General features: G+C 37.8%; 1 protein-coding gene across 1 annotated transcript; it reads right to left on the reverse strand.

Annotated features, from left to right (window-relative positions):
• Nucleotides 1–1,957: 1,957 nt before the first annotated feature.
• LOC133544987 (zinc finger protein OZF-like) lies at nucleotides 1,958–18,521 on the reverse strand. Its single transcript, XM_061890261.1, has 2 exons — nucleotides 18,032–18,521; nucleotides 1,958–4,406 (listed from the first exon to the last, which is right to left on the reverse strand). The coding sequence occupies exons 1-2, from the start codon at nucleotides 18,216–18,218 to the stop codon at nucleotides 2,959–2,961; spliced, it is 1,635 nt and encodes a 544-aa protein (XP_061746245.1). The 5' UTR covers nucleotides 18,219–18,521; the 3' UTR covers nucleotides 1,958–2,958.
• Nucleotides 18,522–18,887: the final 366 nt, after the last annotated feature.

Here is an 18,887-nt window from a genome sequence, read left to right on the forward strand (position 1 = left end):
TTTATTCCATATTTTTTTTATAATCATATCAAATAAAGATGCATTAAATAGACGAATGCAACTTGAATTACAACATTATATTTTGTAACATACCAAACAGTGTCATTTCTCTTAATATCTCATTGACAAAATTATTCAACCTCTTGAAGATCATAACTCTTAAGAACAGAATTTGAATAAGATATTTTCAATCAGGTGTTGAAAACACCTGTAGATGTGATTAGAACCATAACAAGCAACAATTAAACTGATTGAAAGAGACTGACACTCAGCTCCTTGTAGATGGTCAATGGTGTATTTGCAACAGGGTGAAGTCCAGGGAGTGGTCAAAGAAGTCAAGAGAGGAAGTAATTTTTCTTCAAAAGAGAGGATATGGATCTAAAAAATAGCAAAGACATTACACATTCCAAGAGACACAGTTGGGAGCATCATTCGCAAGTTTAAAGCTAAAGGCACAGTGGAAACACTACCTGGGCGTGGTAGAAAGAGGATGCTGTGTGCAACTGCTGTCCGGTATTTGAAGCATACAGTGGTGAAAAACGCCCAAGTACCAGCTGAGGAACTACAACAGGACATTGCAGAGGGGGGAACGCAGGTTTCGTCCCAGACAATAAGGCGCGCACTACGAGATGAAGGCTTCCATGCAAGAACTCCCAGGCGCACCCCACTTCTGACTACCAGGCACAAGAAAAATAGACTCCAGTATGCCAAAAATCATCTGGACAAACCCCAAAAGTTTTGGGAAACTGTTCTATGGAGTGATGAGACCAAAGTGGAACTCTTTAGGCCTATGAATCAACGTTATGTCTGGAGGAGAAAAAATGAAACTTACAAAGAGAAGAACACCTTGCCTACTGTTAAGCATGGTGGGGGGTCAATCATGCTCTGGGGCTGTTTCTCTGCCTCAGGTACCGGGAATCTCCATCGCGTTCAAGGCATTATGAATTGTATTTCCTAGCAGGATATATTAGCTGCAAATGTCATGAAGTCAGTGAGGAAGCTGAGGCTTGGGAGACGTTGGACCTTCCAACAGGACAAGGATTCCAAGCATACCTCCAAATCAACATCAGAGTGGTTGCAGAAGACGGGCTGGAAGACTCTGGAGTGGCCTTCACAGTCGCCAGACCTGTAGATGCTTGCAAGAAGCTTGTGTCCGCTTATGTATCACCTTTGAAGGATGTCATTACTGCCAAAGGGTGTTCTACTAAGTACTAAAGACGCATGGAACTAGGGGGTTCAATCGTTTTGTCAATGAGATATTAAGAAAAATGTCCTTTTTTGCTAATCTGTAAAATGCAGTGTTACAATTTAAGTTGCATTTTTCTATTTGACACATCTTTATTTGATATGACTATAAACAAAATATGGAATAAATGTCTAACTTGCTAAAACACCAAAATTGTGTGGGGGTTGAATAATTTTGATCATAACTGTATGTATGACAAAGAAGATGCTGGAGGGAGAAACCGTAGAAAGCCAGTCTCCAAGGTAAATACTGTACATTCTTATTGTTACGTTCAGTGGTTCACTTTACTCTACGTCGAAAGCAAGGTAGAAACGGTGCAGTTGGGGAGTGCACGGGAAACCTGCCAATACAGGCGCAAGCGAAACAACGATCACGAAGCAAGGGCAAGCAATGATAAAGCACTGACAGAAGGGCAGGGCTGGCATAAAAAGGAGCCTAACTGGCAACTTGGAACGGGGGTGCCCAGATTGCCAATCAGAGACAAGTGAACCAATTGACCAATTAAAAAATAGACTTGATTTTTTGTTGACCGTCTCAAAGATTCAGAGCATTATTTATGAAGAAACAGATCTTATTCTACAAGGTCACATGGAAAGGATACAGCACTGGTTTAAAATTGCTAGTACAAACAAAAATGTCTATCATAAAAAAGTATTGTGCACAGGGGTGTGGGTGAAGGGGGGAGTAGACAGCACAGACCACAAGGGGGCATTGTATTTAACTTTATGATGTATTATATACCATCATCGGTGGTCAGTTGAAGTGAGTATGACGGTCCTCCTGGTAGGCGGGTATCCCTTTATGGAGGATGCCTGAGCGGGACTTTGTTTGACGTGGGGAGACTGGTGTGCACACGGTCACCACACGATCCCTGACAAATCCAGGTCAGGGTCCAGTGGCATGGAGTCTAAGGCGACTGGGGACCCTTTTCTGCTGCGGATTTCATCCGCCACCCCAGCCGTCGTGACGCTCCACAGGGTTGTATGGTGGTTCATACATCTACCGTCTTTCGCCTGCTCCACCATTGAGGTCTTCACTGTATCACTGGCTAGGGGGCAATCAGGTACTAGGCCTTTGCCAAGGCCCACCTGGGGTAACAGTAGTAAAGGGGTTAACCTCCTAGTGCCCCAAGACCCCATAGAGGAGCCTCCACTGCTGGATGCACTTTAACTTCATGACCAGGACAGGTATTTATATATATATATATATATATATATATATATATATGTGTGTGGAGATTAGCTGTTGAGTGTTACCAATAGTGTTGAGCAAGAGGCGGAAGATCAGGAGGGACAAGGCATAGCTCGGAGGCCCGTGAGCAGACAGGAAGTATGGCGAGCCGAAGAAGGTCCGTGTCCAAGCGGAAGGTCGAGATCCAAGAGGCAGTCAGGGAAGCAGAGGAAAGGCGGGCTGAGACGAGGCGCACAGCTGGAAATTTGGGAACGAAGGGGTAGTGTACTTGAACAGAAGACTACGTTCTGACCCGGAAAAGCAGGTTGTGCAGGCTTTTGAAGGCAGAACCTCTGATCAACTTCAGGTGTGCCGATTGCCGGAGGATTGACCGCAGCTGCCAGGTGCAGGACTATTTTACATATTTTCAAGTTTGCTATTAAAGTGAAAAGTAACTAAAAGGAACTTTGACTGTAAGGTAGGCAGTTTGAGTTATAACAAAATAAAACTCAAGTCTGCTTGAATATCAGTGCCAGGACATGTCAGAAATTGGTCAAGGAACAAGTGATCACATTTCGGTGTTGGTCCTGATCAGCATCCGGATCCTGGTGGAGGTCCGCGGTGCGCTTTTCTATTTTACTGCCAGCACACTGGTGATTGTGGAGTTGGTTCTGGTGATAGAATGTTTCGTCGCACACACTGCAACTCAGCACTTTCCCCCCAGTGTGTATTCTCGTGTGATATTTCAAACTACTCTTCTTTGTAAAACTCAAACCACACGTTGTACAGGAGAACGATTTTTCTCCGGTGTGCGTTCTCATGTGGTTTTCCAAACAATCCCTTCGACTGAAATTGGTATCACACACAGAACAGGAAAAAGGCTTTTCTCCGGTGTGCGTTCTGGTGTGCAATTTCAAGTGGTGCCTTCTGGTAAAACATAAGCCGCAGGTAGAGCAGGAAAAAGGTTTTTCCCCAGTGTGTTTCCTTGTGTGATCTTTCAAACTATCCTTCCTTGTAAAACGCATGCCGCAGGTTGCGCAGGAAAAAGGTTTTTCACCGGTGTGCAGTCTGGTGTGCTCTATCATTTGGATCCTCCGGGAAAAGTATAAGCCACAGGTTGAGCAGGCAAAAGGTTTTTCCCCGGTGTGTTTCCTTGTGTGATCTTTCAAACTGTCCTTCCTTGTAAAACACATGCCGCAGGTTGCGCAGGAAAAAGGTTTTTCCCCAGTGTGTGTTGTCATGTGCTTGTTCAAACTGTCTTTTTTAGAAAAGCCCGCCCCACACACAGAACAGAAAAATAGTTTCACTCCAGGATGCCTTCTCATGTGTCTTTTCAAGCTTTCGCTCCGTGTGAAAAGTACGCCGCACAATGAACAAGAAGAAGGTTTCTCTTGAGTGTGAATTTTCGCATGTTTTATCAGGTCTGCTTTTAGGCTGAATACTTGACTGCACGCCAAGCACGGGAACGGTTTCTCTTGGGTGTGATTTTTCATGTGTCTGTTTAGGGACGTTTTGAGGCCAAAACTTTTGTCACAGTGAGGACATTTCCAGGGAGGGCTGTCCGGGTCCCATGTCTTGTCGTCTGTAGAGTCTTCATCATCAGTGTCAGGAGAGTAAGACGTGTCCTCACCATCAGTTTTAGAAGAGTGTGGCGTGGTGTCCTCACTATCTGATGGTGGAGCTGAGATCTTGTCTGCTTGTGATCCTCCACAGTGGTCTCCATCAGCTTCTGTTGTCATGTGTTGAGTTGGAGGCTCCGCCTCTCTCTTCTCCTCACTTTCACCTTTGACCTCGTCATCTTCACCCTTCAAAGGGACACCAGTCGCTAGGGACTCCGCCCGTCCTTCAATATGCTCTCCCTCCTGACTGATGCCGTGTTCCTCCACTTCCTCTTTAATGTTCGGGGGCTGTGGTACCTCTTCTTCCTCTTTTATGCACAAGGGTGGTGGTTCTTCCTCCCGCAGGTGGACAAGATGTTCATCAGCGACGTCTGCGGGACACGAGAAGACAAACGCATGCTTTAGAGAAGGCCAGTTTTGCTCAGTCACATGAGACATTGTCCGGCACCAACATACAGTCGCCATCAAAAGTTTACATACACTTGTAAGGAACATAATTCTGTCCACAGAACTTTCTTTCGGAAGGTCTGATCTTTGTCCATGTGATGTCAGATGAAACAAAAACGGAACTGTTTGGCCACAATACCCAGCAATATGTTTGGACCAGGAACACCATATCTACCGTCAAGCATGGTGGTGGTAGTATTATGCTCTGGGCCAGTTTTTGTTAAGAACCGATCAAGAAGGTGACCCCAGGATGCAGAGACGGGAGGCAAGGTAGAATTATAAAAAACAACAAAAGGCGATGGGGCAGAAGTACACACCATGAATTACAAATAAAAACAGGTTCCTCAGTGGTCGGCAGGGGAAAAGGCCAGGGCGCACTGAGCACAGCATTAAGTCCACAATACCCAACAATATGTTTGGAGGAGAAAAAAATGAGGCTTTTAATCCCAGGAAGACCAGGCCCACCGTCAAGCATGGTGGTGGTAGTATTATGCTGTGGGCCGGTTTTGCTGCCAATGGAACTGGTGCTTTAAATGGGACAATGAAAAACGAGGATTACCTCCAAATTCTTCAGGACAAGCAAAAATTATCAGCCCAGAGGTTGGGTCTTGGGCACAGTTTGGTGATATAGTGACACTACACTTCATGATAGTGAAACTACACTTAATGAGTGACACTACACGTGATGATAGTGACATTAAACTTTGTGATAGTGACACTACACTTTTGTGATAGTGACACTAAACTTTATGATGGTGACACTACACGTTATGATAGTGACATTAAACTTTGTGATAGTGACACTACACTTTTGTGATAGTGACACTAAACTTAATGATGGTGACACTAAACTTTATGATGGTGAAATTACACTTCGTGATAGTGACACTACACTTTATGATAGTGAAACTACACTTAATGATAGTGACACTACACGTTACACTTTTGTGATAGTGACACTAAACTTAATGATGGTGACACTAAACTTTATGATGGTGAAATTACACTTTGTGATAGTGACACTACACTGTGATAGTGACACTACACTGTGATAGTGACATTAAACTGTATGATAGTGACACTAAACTTTACGATAGTGACACTAAACTTTTGTGACAGTGGCACTACACTTTATGATAGTGACATTACACTTTATGAGAGTGACATTACACTTTATGATAATGACATTACACTTTATGATAATGACATTACACTTTGTGATAGTGACACTACACTTTTGTGATGGTGACACTAAAGTTTATGATAGTGACAGTGCACTTTATGATACAGACATTAAAATTTGATAGTGACACTAAACTTTATGATGGTGACACTAATTTTTGATGGTGACATTACACTTTATGATAGTGACACTACACTTTATGATAGTGACATTACACTTTATGATAGTGACATTACACTTTATGATAATGACATTACACTTTATGATAGTGACACTATACTTTATGATAATGACATTACACTTTATGATAGTGACACTATACTTTATGATAATAATACTACACTTTATGTTAGTGACACTACACTTTATGATAGAGACATTAAACTTTGATAGTGACACTAAACTTTATGATGGTGACACTAATTTTTGATGGTCACATTACACTTTATGATAGTGACACTACACTTTATGATAGTAACATTAAACTTTATGACAGTAACACTACACTTTTGTGACAGTGGCACTAAACTTTATGATAGGGACATTACACGTTATGATAGTGACACTAAAGTTAAAGTAGCAATGATTGTCACACACATTCAAGGTGTGGCGAAATTATTCTCTACATTTGACCCATCACCCTTGATCAACCTCTGGGAGGGGAGGGGAGCAGTGAGCAGCAGGTGTGGCTGCGCCCGGGAATCATTTTTGGTGATTCAACCCCCAATTCTAACCCTTGATGCTGAGTGCCAAGCAGGGAGGTAATTGCTCCCATGTTTATAGTCTTTGGTATGACTCCACACTGATAGTGACCCTACACTTTATGATGGTGACACTACACTTTATGATGGTGACATTACAATTAGCGATAGAGACAGAGAGAGGGAGAGAATTATGATAAACGCGCATGCGTCGCCAGGCTCTGCTTTTTACCCATAGATTTATCAGATTTTATTTTTTATTATCTATATCAGGTGTGTCAAAAGTGTGCCCCGGAGGCCATTTGCGGCCCACAGCTTATGTTTTAAAAGGCCCACGGCACATTCTAAAAATAATAGTAAAATAAACAAAAACAAACAAAAGTGAAATAAAAAAGCTTAAAGGCTAAATGTAATTTAGAAAAAGTTGCAATGTTGACTAATAAAACAAAGCTTTTTTAAATTTTATTTCAAACTGTCATTGCTCAAAACATAATATTGAATCAAAATCAATGTTATTATGAATTATTAACCTATCCAAGTTTCCCATTACTTCACATCAAATATTCCACTAAGAAAAATATTTTTTTTGGTGAAAGATTTTGCAAATTCTGTCAATAAATAACCAAAAAATGTATATTTTGTTGTTTTCCTACTGTACCGAAAATGAACTGTTTTTAACCCCTTTTTAACCCTAAACGTACATTGAAAATATACACAAACCTAGCTTAAAATACCTACTCAGTGGTTAGAAATTCCGTCCTGAGATCAGTAGGTTTTGAGTTCAAACCCCAGCCGACTATAAAAACGGGACCCGTTACCTCCCTGCTTGGCACTCAGCATCAAGGGTTGGAATCGTACCGAACCAACATTTTTGTGTACCGTTAGACCCCTAATATATATATATATATATATATATATATATATATATATATTATACTATATATATACACTATATATATATATATATATATATATATATATATATATATATATATATATATATATATATATATATATATCTATCTATCAGGGGTGGGCAACGATTACAAATTTCAATCAAAGTTAATCACACTATTTCTCCGATTAATCACGATTAACTGCATTGTATACGCAAAGCCCAATAATGAATTCCAAAGTAGTGTGTAGTGCACCTTTATTGGAATATTCTCCCATATGAACAAAAGCGCCAAAACATTTGTTGTGCAAACACAATTTAAATCAGTACTTGTTAAATAGCATATTTTATGAAAATCAACTCAAAAATTGTAAAAACAAACATTCAATCTTATTGCCACTGCCAGGGTTTTTAAGTTATCCTGTTTGTTATGTAAAATCAATATAATCTACATACAATTCTCTGAGCCACAATCATAACATCCGAACAGGCCATTTCTGAGGTAACAGCAGAAACATGTTCTTTAATCAGGGAGAAAGAAAAGAAAGGGTGAAGCACAAAACACTTCACTGCTGGGATTTCCTTTACAGGGGACTAGAATGTAAAGTCCATGTTAGTAATGGTGTTCTTTCAGAGAATCTCACTCAACTCGGTGCAGTTTGTTCATTCTTAGAGCCTGACGGCTATTAATTTTAGAAGTACTTCCCTATGAATTAAAGTGCCCTAACATTTTCTGCGCAAACACACTTTTAACACTGTATAACTTCAGTGAAGTGCGTCTCCTGTTATCATGATAGACGGAGCATGTGAATGCACTTTTCATCAATATAATGCACTGTATCTCCGAGGTAATTCTGCTTACAGATTGATGTCCAGTAGTCCCCACTGAGATCAACTACAGCTGCACGTTGTAAAGTTGTCACTTTTACAGTCCTCTCCTTTTCATACAACTGGTGTAGTCTTCGTGCGATGGTGCGTCTCGATGGCGGCTCATACGCGATGTCACTTGTTGCGATTCGCACAATGTTTCTCAGGCAGGCGTCTTCCACAACACTAATGGGCCTACAGTCTGGAACTATCCCCTTCGCTATGGCATTTGTTAGCTTCTCTTGCTCTCCTTTATCTCTACTTCTCCCGCACGCTGCATTTAACGTAGTAGCCAGGCTCCACTTTCCGCTTTGTTGAATGGTGTGCTCGCATCAACAGTATGCTTCGCGTGAAGGTGATATTTTAGACCGGAAGTACTCCTGTGATAAGAAAATTCAGCTTGGCAGTGGCTACAAACCACTTTGCTTCTGTCTAATCCGCCGCCTGGAAGTACTTTATTATGAAAATGACTTTGTAAAAGTTCTGTTGCGTTACCCTTCTTGTTTAGTTTTTTTCCGCGTTCTCTTTCCTTTTCCGCAGGAGCCAGCAATAGGCGCTGACAAAATAAAAGCATGTAAACAACATACGCAAATGCGCGATAAAATAATTGTCGACGTTAATAGATTGATGCACACACACACACATATATACATACATACACACACACACACATATATACATACATACACACACACATATATACATACACACACACATACATATATACACACACACATACATTCATATATACACACACACACATATTATATATATATATATATATATATATATATATATATATATATATATATATATATATATATATATATATATATATATATATACCAGTGACGTGCAGTCACGGGAGGCAGGTAAGGCGGGGCCTCACGTGCCATCATGAAAAGAAAAAAAATGTAAAAAGAAAAAAAAAAAAAATTTGATTATTGTATGTATCCAGTGATTATACTATTAAGTTATTTTCCATTTAACTTCACCAGTTTTAGATTATTTTTATTCAAAATCGCTGAATTTTCACATTTGCCGTTCAAATACTTGCGGTGAGTCATAGCCACTTGAGCCTCCCCGTGGATTGCGCAATGACTCGGCTAACTGCTGTGCAGTGAAACCGTATTGCTATATGAATCATATTGTACGTTTCCATAGTTAAGTTAGCTGAGGTATATAATGTACATTGTATTTTGTCAACAACTGTATGTGTGTAACCTATTTCTTGTGCTGGGCAATCATAAAACGGCTGCGAAGACGCACTGTGGTAGAGGGCGATAGTGATCCCAGAGATCATTCTTGCCTACTCGGCTAGGCCTGCATGGGGACATCTGAAGCCGGTATGTTTTAAAGTTGTCGTTTGCCTGCATATCGTAAAAACAACTGTCCAACATTTTACAACTAACTGTAAACTTATAGGTGCCGACCATCAGGGCAGAGTTGCGACGAAAGAGTGTGTCGATGTTGAGATATTAAGCCGAGTTGGTAAGTGAATTTGTTTGCTAATAGTAGCTACTAGCCGTACCCATGTATTTTCTATGGGCGGTTAGCATCGGGTTTTAATCCTGTTTCCTCCAATGTTTCTGGTCCGATTGAAGTTATATTTATGTCGAGTCTTTATTTTGGGTACTTAAATATGGTGACTGAGAATTGTGGCGTTTTAAGGCCCTCTGCATTTTTTATACTACAGTAAAGACAATTAATGAACACTGCCGCTGGAGCGCGGTTACACCTGTCATAGTGACAACACTGTGTAGTGTCGTGTTTGTTATTTTGTACATACATGTGATTATTTAATATTGTTAAAGGCCTACTGAAAGCCACTACTAGCCACCACGCAGGCTGATAGTTTATATATCAATGATGAAATATTAACATTGCAACACATGCCAATAATGCCTTTTTAGTTTACTAAATTGCAATTTCAAATTTCCCGGGAGTTTCGTCTTCGAAACATCGTGTAATGATGACGTGTACGCAAGACGTCACAGGTTTTTAGGAAGTATGAGCGCTGCGCACACACACACAGCTAAAAGTCGTAATTATACAGTATTTTGGACATCTGTGTTGCTGAATCTTTTTCAATTTGTTCAATTAATATTGGAGAAGTCACAGTAGAAAGATGGAGTTGGGAAGCTTTAGCTTTTAGCCACACAAACACACGGTGATTCCTTGTTTAAAATTCCTGGAGGTGAAACTTTCCTATGGATCAGAGCGCGGTCAAGCGAACATGGATTCCTACCAAATGTCAACCAGCAGGTTTCGGTGAGAAAATTGTGGTTAAAAAGTCCGTTCTTACCGGATAAAAGCTGAGCTTGTGCCGTCCATAGCTGCCGTCGACTCCCCTGAGACACTGCACGTCAAGACACCCGTGGACACACCCTTCCGACTATCAGGTACTGTTTAACTCACTAAAACACGAGCAACACAATAGAAAGATAAGGGATTTCCCAGAATTATCCTAGTAAATGTGTCTAAAAACATCGGAATCCGTCCCAATACAATCGCGTTTTTTTTGTTTTTTTTTAGTCTGTCGCTATCAATATCCTCAAACACGAATCTTTCATCCTCGCTCAAATTAATGGGGAAATTGTCGTTTTCTCGGTCTGAAAAGCTCTTTTTGTTGGAGGCTCCCATTAAAATCAACGTGAATATTTGAGGAGCCCCCACACTTGTGACGTCATCGTCAGCGACTTCCAGGAGAGGCAGGGTTTTTCTCTTAACACAGAAAGTTCCGAACTTTATCGTGGATGTTCTCTACTAAATCCTTTCAGCAAAAATATGGCAATATCGCGAAATGATCAAGTATGACACATAGAATGGACCTGTATCCCCGTTTAAATGAGAAAATCTCATTTCAGTAGGCCTTTAACTTGTTTATGTAACTCAATATTAAGGTGGAAAGTGGTTAAGTTTGATACTAAGATGTTTATTGAAAAACGATTCTTGTGCACTGTTTCAATGGATGTTTTGAGGACTTAAAATGGCTGCCAGTCTTATATTTCCACCATCGAAATAGTTTCAACACTCAGAAGTATTTGTTTGATAATGCTGTATATTTGTGTGAAGCTAATATTTACATATTGTGTATTACATTTCAGTATGTTGATTGAATCACATAGCTTATACATTTGTCATTGTATGTATGTCAGTTTAAAAAAAATAACAGTCCAGTGCAAGACAAAAGTAAAGATAGGAAAAGACTAAGCAAGCTCGACGACAATAAAGAGCCTAAATGGATTAATCTGCTGTGGATTGTTTGTTAGCTGTCTGCCAAGCTGTATAAGTTCAACACGTATAGTGAGGGCAGAACAAGCAATATGCAATTATTGCCAGGCTTCGCTCTCATGTGAGGGGGGAAGAATTCTTGATTGATGACTGTGGTGTTCTTAGTGTCATAGTGTGTGTGTAGTTAGCATGTTCCAAGAGCAGCAGAAGTGCACTTTTTGGACAGCTGTATTATTTTCAGTTTTGTGTCCAAGGGACTGATTTTATTTAACACTAAATTATTATTTATACACCTATAGTGATCACAGAGACAGGTTGCTTTAGTGTTACCGTATATATTTGTTTTTCTGAAAAATCCCACTTAATATACTTTGGGTAACAACAGTGGATACATGGATGATACAGCAGAGGATTGGGAGAATGTCATGTGGTCAGATGAAACCAAAATAGAACTTTTTGGTATAAACTCAACTCGTCGTGTTTGGAGGAAGAAAAACACTGAGTTGCATCCCAAGAACACCATACCTACTGTGAAGCATGGGGGTGGAAACATCATGCTTTGGGGCTGTTTTTTCTGCTAAGGGGACAGGACGATTGATCCGTGTTAAAGAAAGAATGAATGGGGCCATGTATCGTGAGATTTTGAGCCAAAACCTCCTTCCATCAGTGAGAGCTTTGAATGGTTGACCTAATACTTATTTTCCACCATAATTTACAAATAAATTCTTAAAAATTCCTACAATGTGAATTGTTTCCCAGGAAGTGGGTCAAGTAAACATGTTGTTTGTTTTATTCCATTTACACGTAACAATTATTCTAATGTTATTTCATCAAAACGAGAGAAACTATTTTGGAGGGCAGTATTCGCCGTATATACAGTCGTATCTGTGTTAATAGAACCCAGTTGTAGCTGGGACGCATTGTCTTTAATCTACTTTCTAATGACTTCAATTTTCTTATTAAAGAATTTCATAAAGTCATCTGCTGAGTGGGTGGAGCTACTGGAAGGAGTCTCTGGTTGGGTTAGCGATGCTACCGTACTAAACTAAAATTTAGGATCGTTTTTATTAAGGCGGATAAGGTTTGAGTAATATGTAGCGTTAGCTAAGGTAAGCATGTGTTTATAAGTTATTAAACTATCATTCCATGCTTGATGGTGCACCTCAAGTTTAGTCGTGCACCATTTGCGTTCCAGCTTTCTACATAATAATTTCTGAGCTCTAGTTTCTTCTGTAAACTATGGGGTACACCTTTTTGGAGCCTTTTTTAACTTCAGCTGTGCTATACTTTCTATGGTTTCGCGCAGGGCGTCGTTAAAGTTGTTAGTGAGGTTATCAACAGAGCCCACATACTTTGGGAATGGTGCCATTACCGAGGGTAGTAGGTCAGCAAGAGTTGTCGTTGTGGCCGTATTAATGTTGCGGCTGCTATAGCAGTTATTATTTTTAACTTGCCGAACATGAGTCTGAACCTCGAATTTTATAAAGTAATGATCGGACATTACTTTAGTATACAAGAGTATTATAACTTTGGAAACGGTGATACCCCTGACAAGCACTGGGTCTATCGTATTACCGTTGCGATGCGTGGGTTCATTTATTATTTGTGTGAGACCACAGCTATCAATTATAGTCTGGAGCGCTTCGCAAGGTGGGTCCGATGGGGTATTCGTATGGATATTAAAGTCCCCCATTATAATTATACTATCGTCGTGCGTCACTAGATCAGCAACGAACTCTGAGAATTCATTGATAAAGTCCAAATAGGGCCCTGGGGTTATATTTATTATGTTAGGACTAAGGTTAAAGTTTTTGTTGTATATGCGCATGCGTATAGTTAGGAGGAGATGCCTCATTTAGCGCAAAAAAGTCATCTGGTTTAAGCCAGGTTTCGCTGAGTCCGATGACGTTAAGATCGGGGGTTGGTGCTAGCGTTTGTATAATGTAGCCAGGAAGAGTCAGGGATGCATTGGATTATGGGTATTTATACTGTTGTGTTTATGTTGTCTTATAGTGCGGATGTTCTCCCAAAATGTGTTTGACATTCTTGTTTGGAATGGGTTCACTGTGTGGCGCATATTAGTAAGAGTGTATATACGTGTATATGTATACATACATACATATGTATATATGTACATGTATATATTTATGGATATATATATATATATATCCATATAAATGTATATATCCTTATATATGTATATATACATATATATGTGTATATACACATATCTATATATAGACATATGAGCATATATACATATGTATATATATACATATTTTTATATATATATATATATATATATATATATACATATATATATATATATACATATTTTTATATATATATATATATATATATATACATATATATATACACGTATTTATACATATATTTATATACGTGTATATATATATACACACGTATATATACACAGATTTATATGTACATATACACATATATCTATATATACATATGTATATATATACAGATTTTTATATAAATATATATATATACATATATATATACGTATTTATACATATATTTATATACGTGTATATATACACATATATATACAGATTTATATGTACATATACACATATATCTATATATACACATGTATGTATATATACATATGTATATATATACATATTTTTATATAAATATATATATATATATACATATTTTCATATAAATATATATAAATATATATATATATATACATATTTTTATATAAATATATATATATATATATACACATATATATACGTATTTATACATATATATACGTATATATACACATTTATAAGTACATATACAAATATATATGTATATATTCAAAAATAAATGTATATATATAAATATATGTATGTATATATACAAATATATATTTACATATACATGTATACATACACACACATATATAGATATATGTATACACATATATATAAATGCATTTACATATATGTATATATACATATATATGTACATATATATATATATTCACACACACACATATATATACACATATGCATATATACATGTATATGTACATATATATGTGTATATATACATATATATACATATATGTATATATACACATATATATATATATATGTGTATATATACATATTTATGTATACATACATATATATATGTATACATATATATATACTTACACACACACACATATATACATATATATGTATATATACATATATATGTACATACTTATATATACACACATGTATAAACATATATATACGTATATGTATATACATAAGTATAAACATATATGTATATACATATATACACATATATATATACATATATATGTATATAAATACATATATATGTATATACATACATATACATATATGTATATACATATATACATATAAATGTATATACATATATGTACACATATATATACATATTATACATATATGTATATACACATATATATAAATATATATACACACATATTATACACATATGTATATACATACACATATATATATATATATATATATATATATATATATATATAATACACACATACATATATATACACACACACACATATATATATATATATTATATACATACATATATGATATGTATGTACATACATATATATTGACTAATGATCTATTGCTAACGATGGATTCTGATGCGTCATCTATGTTGCTGCTCCTCGATCTTAGCGCTGCTTTCGATACTGTCGATCATAATATTTTATTAGAACGTATCAAAACACGAATTGGTATGTCAGACTTAGCTCTGTCGTGGTTTAACTCTTATCTTACTGATAGGATGCAGTGCGTCTCCCATAACAATGTGACCTCGGACTACGTTAAGGTAACGTGTGGAGTTCCCCAGGGTTCGGTCCTTGGCCCTGCACTCTTCAGCATCTACATGCTGCCGCTAGGTGACATCATACGCAAATACGGTGTTAGCTTTCACTGTTATGCTGATGACACCCAACTCTACATTGCCCTAAAGATGACCAACACGCCGGACTGTAGTCAGCTGGAGGCGTGTCTTAATGAAATTAAACAATGGATGTCCGCTAACTTTTTGCAACTCAACGCCAAAAAAACGGAAATATTGGTTATCGGTCCTGCTAGACACCGACCTCTATTTAATAATACAACTCTAACATTTGACAACCAAACAATTAAACAAGGCGACTCGGTAAAGAATCTGGGTATTATCTTCGACCCAACTCTCTCCTTTGAGGCACACATTAAAAGCGTTACTAAAACGGCCTTCTTTCATCTCCGTAATATCGCTAAAATTCGCTCCATTCTGTCCACTAAAGACGCTGAGATCATTATCCATGCGTTTGTTACGTCTCGCCTCGACTACTGTAACGTATTATTTTCGGGTCTCCCCATGTCTAGCATTAAAAGATTACAGTTGGTACAAAATGCGGCTGCTAGACTTTTGACAAGAACAAAAAAGTTTGATCATATTACGCCTGTACTGTATATACCTTTATATACATATATACATACATATATACCTGTACTGTATATACCTTTATATACATATATACATACATATATACTTATACTGTATATACCTTTATATACATATATACATACATATATACCTGTACTGGCTCACCTGCACTGGCTTCCTGTGCACTTAAGATGAGACTTTAAGGTTTTACTACTTACGTATAAAATACTACACGGTCTAGCTCCATCCTATCTTGCCGATTGTATTGTACCATATGTCCCGGCAAGAAATCTGCGTTCAAAGGACTCCGGCTTATTAGTGATTCCCCAAAGCCCAAAAAAAGTCTGCGGGCTATAGAGCGTTTTCATTTCGGGCTCCAGTACTCTGGAATGCCCTCCCGGTAAAAGTTTGAGATGCCACCTCAGTAGAAGCATTTAAGTCTCACCTTAAACCTCATTTGTATACTCTAGCCTTTAAATAGACTCCCTTTTTAGACCAGTTGATCTGCCGTTTCTTTTCTTTTTCTTCTATGTCCCACTCTCCCTTGTGGAGGGGGTCCGGTCCGATCCGGTGGCCATGTACTGCTCGCCTGTGTATCGGCTGGGGACATCTCTGCGCTGCTGATCCGCCTCCGCTTGGGATGTTTTCCTGCTGGCTCCGCTGTGAACGGGACTCTCGCTGCTGTGTTGGATCCGCTTTGGACTGGACTCTTGCGACTGTGTTGGATCCATTATGGATTGAACTTTCACAGTATCATGTTAGACCAGCTCGACATCCATTGCTTTCCTCCTCTCCAAGGTTCTCATAGTCATCATTGTCACCAACGTCCCACTGGGTGTGAGTTTTCCTTGCCCTTATGTGGGCCTACCGAGGATGTCGTAGTGGTTTGTGTAGCCCTTTGAGACACTAGTGATTTAGGACTATATAAGTAAACATTGATTGATTGACTGATATATAATATACATACATATATATTATATACATACATGTATATATATATTATATACATACATATGTATATATATATATTATATAAATACATAGATATATATATTATATAAATACATACATATATATATTATATACATACATATATATATATTATATACAAACATACATATATATATTATATACATACATATATATATATATTATATATACATATATATATAATATATACATATATATGTATTATATACTATAAATATATACATATATATATGTATTATATACATACATATACACATATATATATATATATTATATGCATACATATATATATATATATACACACACACACACACACACACACACACATACATTTATATATTTTATATTGCTCTTTTTATCTTTGGTATGAACATTATTATGTAAACTCAAATTACTTTTTTTTGGGTTCTTTGTTGTTGCTATTTTTGTATACCAACAATTTATTATTTGATCATGTTGTACTGCATTGTAATATTTTGTTTTGTGATAGTGTTTGATGTTGTTTTGCCTGGACCCCAGGACAAAGAGTCTCCGCTGCAGTGTAGACTAATGGGGATCCTTATAAACTAAACTACATGGGTCTTAGAGAGACCATGGCTGAAGTGCTGGCTGTCCAGAGTCGGGGCCCGGAGTGGACCGCTTGCCTGTGCATCGGTTGGGGACATCTCTGCTGGCCCCACTATGGACTGGACTCTCACTATTATGTTTGATCCACTATGGACTGGACTCTCACACTATTATGTTAGATCCACTATGGACTGAACTCTCAAACTATTATGTTGGATCCACTATGGACTGGACTCTCACACTATTATGTTGGATCCACTATGGACTGGACTCTCACTATTATGTTGGATCCACTATGGACTGGACTCTCACTATTATGTTAGATCCACTATGGACTGGACCCTCACTATTATGTTAGATCCACTATGGACTGGACTGGGCTTCCCTGCTTAGGCTGCTGCCCCTGCGACCCGACCTCAGGTAAGCGGAAGATGAATGGATGGATATATATATATATATGTGTGTGTGTGTGTGTTCTGTTAAACCACTAATGGTAAAAAAGCTAGTCGTTGATGTTTTTAAAAAATAAATAAATGTAACTTTGCAAGTTGCAAACCGACACTTTGTTGTCTGTCATTGTGAGCACGCTTTATATTCCAAATGTCATAAAGTTAGTAAAGATGTGAGAGTAAGAAGTCAACAAACCTGTTCTGTGCAGCACAACTTGATGTTTCTTGAAGACAGCGTCCAGTAGTTGATTATTCTCCTCCTTTATTCTAGAAAGTTCCGCCTCGTATTCTGCTATCGTTCTTTCCAACACTACAAATATTTCTTCGGCGGCAGCAGTTAGTCGCTGGTCCACCAACTCTCTCAACATGTGTAATTTACTCATTTTCACACAATGCCAACACTTTGACACTCACACGTAATCTCTACTTAGCGATGTGTTGACAACTTCTGCGTCTTTGTTAGCAGCTAACAAGCTAAGCTAACTAGCGAGCTAAGCTAAGTCAGCACGAAACGCGGCAAAATGCTTCTCGCGCACCGAGACGATCTTATCCCTAAATAAAGACTCAAATATGTATTTTATACGACGGTAATATTTAAAAACTGGAGAAAAAGTAACAAGACTGACTTATTAGCGTTCGGCTCCCTTCTTTTCTCCGTCGACGTGCTTCCACGAGGGTTAACGCACATGACGTCACAACGCAGCGCTGCTGTTCTCGCGAGATGTGAAATGCGCGGGAGAGTCAGAGGAACGACGCGACATGACGTCATTTAAGCGTTTACAGCATATTTACTGCACTCGTCCAATGAAGTCTATCATTGATTAAAAATTACTATAATTAACAAATTTTTAAACCGAATTTCAAGCTGTTTGCTTGACTAATAATGCCAGACGCATATTTATCATACAGCGTGTTTAAATTAAAGATTAAAATGCAGGTTTTCATGGCAAAATTAAGATTCAGTGTGAGTGTGTGTGCAGGATCATTGAAAACCTGCTGTTTGCGTATCAAAACAGAATTATGTACAACAATAACAAAGTATTTATTAATAC

The sequence above is a fragment of the Nerophis ophidion genome, linkage group LG28 (assembly GCF_033978795.1).
Source record: "Nerophis ophidion isolate RoL-2023_Sa linkage group LG28, RoL_Noph_v1.0, whole genome shotgun sequence".
Classification (NCBI taxonomy): domain Eukaryota; kingdom Metazoa; phylum Chordata; class Actinopteri; order Syngnathiformes; family Syngnathidae; genus Nerophis; species Nerophis ophidion.

Excerpts from the sequence above, each read along its gene's own strand:
- LOC133544987 (XM_061890261.1), bottom strand. The coding sequence starts at position 18,218 with ATGAGTAAATTACACATGTTGAGAGAGTTGGTGGACCAGCGACTAACT. Across the intron at positions 4,407-18,031 it reads AGTTGTGCTGCACAGAACAG|ACGTCGCTGATGAACATCTT; the intron begins GTTTGTTGACTT and ends CGTGTCCCGCAG.